The sequence below is a fragment of the Zingiber officinale genome, chromosome 5A (genome assembly GCF_018446385.1).
Source record: "Zingiber officinale cultivar Zhangliang chromosome 5A, Zo_v1.1, whole genome shotgun sequence".
Taxonomy (NCBI): domain Eukaryota; kingdom Viridiplantae; phylum Streptophyta; class Magnoliopsida; order Zingiberales; family Zingiberaceae; genus Zingiber; species Zingiber officinale.
The window spans coordinates 19,223,367-19,232,474 of NC_055994.1; the positions used below are offsets into that span (position 1 = coordinate 19,223,367).

The 9,108-nt window shown below is 33.9% G+C and overlaps 1 protein-coding gene across 1 annotated transcript; it reads left to right on the plus strand.

Annotated features, from left to right (window-relative positions):
* Positions 1-991: 991 nt before the first annotated feature.
* On the plus strand, positions 992-8,793 carry LOC121980277 (3-isopropylmalate dehydratase large subunit, chloroplastic-like). The gene is made up of 15 exons (XM_042532255.1): positions 992-1,239; positions 1,324-1,446; positions 1,539-1,709; positions 3,332-3,484; positions 3,568-3,636; positions 3,718-3,834; positions 5,291-5,365; positions 5,491-5,568; positions 5,636-5,731; positions 5,947-5,996; positions 6,283-6,337; positions 6,508-6,639; positions 8,109-8,156; positions 8,237-8,395; positions 8,493-8,793. The coding sequence occupies exons 1-15, from the start codon at positions 1,192-1,194 to the stop codon at positions 8,631-8,633; spliced, it is 1,515 nt and encodes a 504-aa protein (XP_042388189.1). The 5' UTR covers positions 992-1,191; the 3' UTR covers positions 8,634-8,793.
* The last annotated feature ends 315 nt before the right edge of the window (positions 8,794-9,108 follow it).

The following is a 9,108-nucleotide window of genomic DNA, read 5'->3' on the forward strand; positions in this document are numbered from 1 at the left end:
TATTATAATACTTATTTGTAGTTGATACATAGCTAGGAGCTATCGAGCAGCTACTACCGCAATATTGGAATAAAAGATATTTTAGACATAAAATCTTCAATGTAGCATTGATTTTTTAAAAAATGAAATACGTTTTTTTAATAATTTATATAATTTGGGAAGCTCATCCACTTTTTATTCTCAACATCGACTTGTGGAATATAAAGAGTCTCTTTAATCATATTTTAGGTGGGTCAAAAAGAGTATTTTAAATAGAAAATTATAAATATAGAATATTCTTTAATAATTTTTAAAAATTTATGATATAAATAAGTAAAAGATATTTTTTTAAAAAAAAATTCTGGTATATTCATTCAGAATAATGCTTTAATCTAATTAATAGATAACTTTATATAGCCTTTCGTGTTGCCATTTTCACTCTTGCGGAATACTTTTATTAATCTAACACGTATAGATATATATATAAAATTAATTAAATAAATAAATTTAAATTATTTGTTAAATTAAGAAATAAGTTTGAACATGTATTCAATTGGTTAATATTCATAAATAATATTTATGACTTAAATTTATTAATAAAATTTTGATGAACATGTTAAATAAAAAAAGAAAAATTTTAAAATAAATAAATAAATTGTATTATCAAACTCAAGGTTATTTTTTTTTCAAATAATCAAATAAACCCGATAACATCTAAATAAATTAAATTTAAGTCAAATTTAAACATAGCTCAATCTTATAAAAAAATCAAATCAAATTTTTAACAGCTTAATTTATTTTAAGTTTAATTTAATTATCTAATAAATAAATAAATTTGAATACAATAAAGATTACTCATTTGATTTATTTACCGTCCTAAGCACTTTAATTTTAAAAAGACAAAAAAAAAAAAAAAAATCAAACTTTACATGGAACTTATTGGGTTGGGTAGGGGTTATTGGGTTGGATATAGGTCAACTTGAGTGGATCATTCTAGGGTTTCGATTGACTAACTTAAGCGCGGATTTAACGGGTTTACATGTGGGCACATTTGTGGCAAGCAACCTACTCGCTGCCCTTCTCCATCTCCTTCTCCTTCATGTACTCAGCAGCTCATCGCTAGGATCCATTCAATCCGCGGTTGAGATCATCACGGTGAAGTGTCTTTATTTCTGAATTGTTGTTGGAAACAGAAAATTTTGATCTTCGAAGATGGCGTCGCTGCTTAATGCTTCCAGCTCTGCGATTTTTGGAGCAAAGGTACTTTTTTTTTGTTCATAAGCTTAAGTTGCATACTGGTGCGAATTGCTGAGTATATGATATATTACTTTTTCTTTGATACAGAAGGAATTATGCGTTGCGCCGTGCTCTTCGATGGCTCATCGTTCCCGAAGGCACGCCTCGAACAAAGTTCTTGCAGTTATGGCGCCGGCACAATCTCCTCGAACTCCGTCGGCCAGCGGTTCAGTTGGGGATTCGTTTCTTACTCTTTGAGTTCTTATGATGCTCTTTTTCTTCGTGATTAAGATTTTTTTATTTCGTTACATTCGTCTATTCAGGTTAAGCATGCAATGACAATGACGGAGAAGATCCTTGCGCGAGCATCAGAGAAGTCGCATTTGGAACCTGGTGAGAATGTTTGGGTGAATGTTGATGTCTTGATGACTCATGATGTCTGTGGCCCTGGGACGATTGGGATCTTTAAGAAAGAATTTGGTCAGAATGCACAGGTAAGATGACTTATAATTTGTTTTGTATTTTATATTCTCTTAATTTTCCCTTAAACCGTATGCTTATGTCAATAGCACTTATGCTTGTGATGATAGCTCTTACTGTGCTGATTCTTTCTTTTGAGTAATATCTAGTAATATCCCGCAATTCCTTAATATAGTTATATTGATGCATTCCAATATACCTATGATGCTTACTTCCTTACCCATAGCCATGAGTCCTCTCTGAATTTTGTATTGACTTAACTCTTCCATTTTTGATTTGAGCTGTAGAAGAAGAAAACCAAAAATATATTAATAGAAGTTACTAACTAGAAATGGGATGTTCTTTGGTAGGGAAAGAAATGGTAATATAAGATATCATCCATGATAATTTGTTGGCATGCTGTTTTTTTTAAACCATGAAACTACCAGTCGTATCCATTCTACCAAAATTATACTTGCAGTTGCGTTTAGTTTCCTAACTGTATAACATTCTTTTGAGGCACATTTTTGAGCCGAATATTTATAATCTATTATTATTCGTAAATTGTGAAAGTCTCTGATATGTACTATATTATTCTATCCTAATTGTAAAATTGTCCCACACGAAGTTACCATAAATAGAAGTATTTAAATGTCAAGAAGTTGATCTAATGAATTTTTTTGTTGTCATTCACCTCAGTAAAGTTGTTGCCATATGACCCGTGGTCACAGGTTCGAGTCATGGAAACAACCTTTTGCAATGCGGGATAAGGCTGCGGATAATAAACCCTTCTCCAGGACCCCGCATTGGCGGGAGTTTTGTGCACTGGGTTGCTCTTTTTCTTTATTCACCCTCAGTAAAGGATGTAGTACATTGACAAGGGAGGAAAGTTGTTATTGGATTTGGCTGATTTTGGACATCGACATGAATGGCTATGCCCATCTTATTTACAAGGGTTCAAAGAAATGATTTCCTTCATCTCGCAGGATCCCTGGTCCATTTTCTCTACATAAGATGCCTGATATTAACATAGGTGTCTTTTTTTTTTTTCCTTTCACTTGATCTCATCGAGAGGAGAGCCCATAAGGGAAACCCCTACCTTCGTACTATTTTTAAAATGAATAGTTTTTTAATTGAATCTGTTATACTTAAAATAGAACCTAGAGCAACAAATCTTGAGGCCACAGAGTTTGTTGACCTAACATCTTTTGCCTGTAAAACATTCAGCATGCAGTAGGATTGATTCCTTGGTAACAAGGATTCTGTCTATTTATTATCAAGTTCATAGGAATGTTATCCTTCTTTTCTTAACAATCTTTGTTATAATCTAGTGTATGATTTGGAACAAATATGGATACATTGGCTAATAGTGGATGACAGCAAACTACTAGAAATTGCAGAATTGCAGGTTACAACTTTTGCTTTTTTATACAATCCTTTAAGTAGCTACTAATAATGATTTAAATTTTCCAAACTTGAGTTTTTCATTATATGGTTCTCAAAATGTATAGTGTAGATTTTGGAAGTGTAACTTTTTGTTTCACTTTATGTTCGGTGGTAACTTGGTGACTGTATTCATTACTTGATTCTTCATTTACCTATTTGTGACGACATGTATCCTCTCTCTTTTTAACATTGGTTGAATTGTCAATCTCAGGTTTGGGATCGTGAAAAGATCGTTATAATACCAGATCACTACATATTTACTAGTGATGAACGCGCAAACAGAAATGTGGATATCTTGCGGGACTTTTGCTTGGAGCAGAATATTAAATATTTTTATGATATCATAGATCTAAGTAACTTTAAGGTCTAGATATCTTGAATTTGTTGGATCTCAACTCTTTGCCACTAAGCTTGCTCCTATGTTTATACTTCTCTTTAAACATGCAGGCTAATCCAGATTATAAGGGTGTGTGTCACATTGCACTTGCACAAGAGGGCCATTGCAGGCCTGGAGAGGTGTGTATTAATTTTGGATATTCATCCAATGTGCAGTTGGCAATATGTATCTTTCTGCTCTAAAAATCATTAGATTCACAGGTTTTACTTGGCACAGACTCCCACACATGTAATGCTGGTGCTTTTGGGCAATTTGCTACTGGAATTGGTAATACTGATGCAGGTTTTGTGATGGGAACTGGGAAACTTCTGCTGAAGGTCTCAAAACTCTTTTACTAGATGAACATATGCGTATTCAGATATTTAACGTTGACCAGTGTATCTATTTTCTATATGAACAATTTGATCTTTTTCTTTGAATAGAAGCTACAACTTATAGGAACTATGATAATAGGCTAGTAGAATTTAGTATTAATGCTCACCTATGCAAACAATTCTACTACTTTGGATCAACATCATGATATAGTGTAGTGTTTTATTTTATTTCTGTTATTAAAAAAAATTGTTTATAGTTATTAGGAAGTTGCTCGAATTTTAAGACAGCCAACCTATATTTTTACAAAGAATATGTTAGGTGGTTCTATTTCCAGCTTATAAAAGTGGTTAGGATCTCATGTTATTGATATATGTTCATCTTTATAATATTTTATTTTTGTGAGTTCAAATTTGTTGACCACACATTTAATTCATGTTGCGTAAATTGATATCTGGGTTGAATTCTTGGTTTGGCCTCTGGTGTGAGTTTCTCCTTTATGTTCGCATCCCTAAACCCTTTCCTTTCATCCCTTCCACTCATGTGACGTGGAGCTTGACATCTGAAGTTGGCCTGCCTCCGCAGCTCCAAATCCTAGTTGAGCCATCATGCACCTGTGTGATCCTGCTCGGTTTTCATCATTGCATCGTTGCTCACAATCCTGTTGTTGTTCCCCTCTGGATAACTTGTCTCGTCGTCGAGACATTTCTTCCGCATTTGCACGACAGCACTTGCTGCTGATGCCCTGTGCACCGACATGCTCTCAGAGATAGCATCGCACATATGTGTGATCCCCACCTTGTTCCCCCTCTGGCTTCTTGTAGATCCATGACGCTGATTGGTATGCACTAAAATTTCAATGGTAGCCGAACTTGATGTAAGATATCTTCATTTTATTTAAAGAGACGCATAAACTTAGTATTTGATGATATTGTGTCTGCAAACATAGTATTTATCTTGTTAATAAGCTTTTAAGTATATTTGTTATTTGGTTAATAGGCGAATATTCTGTCAAGCCGAATTGGGCTATATCTGTATAAAGATAAGATAAATTTTCAAATAGGAAGCATTGATTATATAAATAAGCATATATTTTTAAGGATACATAGATTTATGATTTCTTTGTCCTTGGTCAACCACCACTGTTGGTCTATCATGAGTGAGTATGGTCACGAGCATGATTCCTACATAATGCCAGGGGTTCACGAATTCCATGCATAAATGTTAGAGATGATCTTGGTTATGTTTATATCTACCTTGTTATGGAAAATAGATACAAACAAGCTGTGTTCAAACATAGCGCTGAGTTCTTTTATAGATGCTATGTTTGGTTAAATTCTTGCATAGTGTTGCTCATCTAGACAATGTTGGCTTGCCATAATACTTTTCCTTATATTAACAATCAAATTAATTGCTTGATAATTCCTCGACATTAGCTTGTTATAGACTACTTAATTTCAGGTTCCTCCTACTTTGAGGTTTGTACTGGATGGAGAAATGCCAAACTACTTACTTGCCAAGGATTTAATTTTACAAGTAAGTTAAATTACTTTTCATCTTGATGTGTCCATGTCTGTTGTTATTTTCTTCCTAGCAATAGTTGAGATATGTTTTCCCTTTTCCCCTTGTTTGTTCTTTTGGATCTTCTTATTGATGTCCAGATAATTGGCGAAATAACTGTTGCTGGTGCAACATATAAATCAATGGAATTTGTTGGATCTACTATCCAAGGACTAAATGTAAGTCCTACTTCACATAGTCTTAACAGATTTTGGGTGGAAGTGATGGATTTTTTTTCTCGTCAAGATGGAGGAAAGGATGACATTGTGCAACATGGTTGTTGAAGCTGGCGGAAAGAACGGGGTTGTACCTGCTGATGAAGTTACATTCAAGTATCTCGAGGTTCTGAAGTTTACTCTTTATGCTCAATGTTTCAAGTTAACTACGTAATTGCTCTTAGCGAGTTGATTGTGAATTGTTTTTTTGGATTTTGTTCTTTGAGATATATATATATATATATATATATATATATATATAGCACTGCTATGTTATTCAAGTTCTGCCAGTTCAAAATTCTTGAATGATAATTTTTCACTCACTTGTTATTAACTTTACAGGATAAAACTTCCAAGAACTTTGAGCCTGTATACAGTGATGACAATGCCAGGTAATTATTAATTTAAGTTTGTTAACATATTGGTCTTATTTTGTCCTTTGAAACATGTCGCTGCATAACTTTTTTTCCACGCATTGTATTACTATAAAACCAATCACCAGAAATATTCTTTTATTGGTTTATTTATATAAGCACTGTCTTGACCTTAAAGGTTCCAGTGACTTAATTTGTGTCTGTGATTTCTGTATTTTAGGTTAATTTAAAACATGTATTGCATTAGTTTGATGTTGTAAGGTATTTAAAATTTGGTAGCTGATACATTCAAATGTGTTCACAGATTTATTCAAGAATATAGAATTGATGTCTCTAAGTTGGAACCATTGGTTGCAAAGGTGTGTAGTTAATGTACTGAATTGTTCATTTTCTTTGTCTGTTACTCATGGTTAATTTGGACGTTGATTTTGAATCTTCTCACAACAGAATCTTATTACTTTTATAGTTTTAAAATTCATCATTCTCTTGGCCTGCTAACCATTCTTGACCTTGTGCTGCTAATATCCAGCCACATTCTCCTGATAATCGTGCTTTAGCAAGAGAATGCAAGGATGTGAAAATTGATAGAGTCTACATAGGTTCTTGCACAGGCGGAAAGACAGAGGATTTCCTAGCCGCGGCTAAAGTGTTCCTAGCTTCAGTAAGGCGCTTTATATTGTGTTTGGCTTCTCTATTTCATTTAGATCCATGAAAAGTGCCATTTAACAAAATGCTAAAGTTGACTCTCCCTGCCTTAGATTACATATTCGTGTAACTTTTTTAATGTGATGGTTGTTTTGGAATTTCGATGGGGTGGAAGTCAAAATGACTTATATCTGTGTTCCATTAACTTCATAGAAATCCAGTTATATAACTCTGAACTCAACTCAAGTAAACTATCCTATGTGTGAAAGATGACCAATAAATTGCACAAGCTAGCTGCTTGCTGTTCCTTTTGTTTTGCATGTAAAGTCATACTATAATGTTAAAAGAGCTGTTTTTTATTCAAAAATTTTAAACTAATACTTCGGCTGCATAACTATCTATTTATCTTCCTTCAGCTAGAAAGCTTGTTATCTTTCCTCTACAAAATGGCCAAAGTTTTATAGTGGAATCAAAATCCATTGGTATTACTACAGTTGCGGATGTTTGTTAGTCGTTAACTCATTGCCAATCATTAATTAATAGCCAATGAATCATGAATATGTAGATTGGAGAAAGCAAAACAGACTTTGGGATAGATAAGGCCTTCATTTGTTTATAAACCACAAACTTATGTTCTAAAATGAGCCGCTTGGAATTGTTGTTGTGGCTAATTGTCCACAGTGTTCTACCATATTTTATTTTTTCCTTATAGAATAACAAATATACATATTGGGACAACCTTTTCTAGAAGTTCCTTTTCAAGTACCAAGCATGATGACTGAAGAAAATGGTGATATTTGTTTGATATTTACATCTGTTACCTGTAATAATTTCTGGTTTTATTTTACGGGACTAGATAGCAATGGAAAAAACAAAAAGTTTGAATTGTATCTGTGGCCCATATTTCAAGAGATGTGCTTGCAAGCAATATTAAGTCTGCTGGAATGTTTGATCAACTTCCAATTTGTAATATTTACAATAGATAGCATTTAACACCTATGGGTTGCCATTTGTTGGATATATGAAACAGAGCTCTATTGCTCTTGCACAAAAAAATATTTTTTTTTTTTCAGTTGGAGCCTCAGAAATTTTATTGATGACAATGGATATGGTGTTTTAAATGAATACTTTTATTTGGAGTCAGGATTTATCGCCTTGATGTGAATAAATTTTTTGCTTGGAAAAAGATCAAATATTTCTGCCTTACAAATCATTGTCCACTCTGAAACTGAAGCACTTTTTTTTTTGTTTTTGGTAATGAGATAACTTGTTTAAGTTTTCCACAAAAAAAGGATAGCCTGCCTGGAAAAATGCTTCAAAAATAGTGATTTAGAGGTGGATAATATTTCAAAACTTTTCAGCATATAATTCTCTTGTAGTTTTTCTGCTTCGAATATCATCAGATATCAGAATTCATGCAGCTGAGATGGATTGCATTCTTTTTGAAAACCTTATCTGTTATGTCATTGTCATGCTTATTACCAGGGCAAAAGGGTTAAAGTTCCAACATTTCTAGTTCCTGCCACACAAAAGGTAGTATTAGTGCCACAATCAAGATTAGGACTCATGTTAACAAAGGCTCACTTAGTTGTTTATCGTTTAAACTTCTGCAGGTATGGATGGATATTTATAGCCTCCCTGTTCCTGGATCTGGTGGGAAGACTTGTTCTCAGATATTCGAGGAGGCTGGCTGTGATACCCCAGCTAGTCCGAGTTGTGGTGCTTGCTTGGGCGGTCCACGAGATACATATGCTCGGATGAACGATCCACAAGTAAGTTGGCATAATGACCTTAAGTTTCATGTTGATTCATTCCTGGGAAGGTGGTTCTTACGATTTCTAACTTGTTTCTTTGTTTTGCTTCATGCAGGTTTGTGTATCCACCACAAACAGAAATTTCCCCGGCAGAATGGGTCACAAGGAAGGGCAGATATATTTGGCTTCGCCGTATACAGCTGCAGCTTCGGCTTTGTCTGGATACGTCACTGATCCTAGAGATTTCCTCATGTAGAAGAGGGGAAAAAAAATCGATGCCTGTTGAATATCTTCACAGAAAATTAGTTTCAGATTACGTTTTGGGTCGTGCCCTATGTGATTCGTACAATGCTTCCCTGTTTAACTATATCTAAACTGTGGTCTGCTATGAATAATCTTTTGGTATTGGTTTGTTAGATACCTTATGCTGTGAGATTTTTAAAGATTTGTAGGTTTGTGTTGCTACCGATTTCAGTTTCCATTGATGCGCCTGTTTATTTCGATGTTTTAAGTTACTAATCTGGTCACTTGTTTTTGTAGGATCCTAGCATTGCAGCTTGTTGGCACCCAGAAATGGTATTAAGCATGCTAAAATATTTATCGGCCTCTTTTTAATTTTTTTTCACAGTAATTTTTTGTTTCAATATTCACAAGCAAGCACCTATCTACAATTTTTTTTTTCACTTATGTGAATGAGTGTAGTCACTCTGAAAATTATAATTTTAGATATT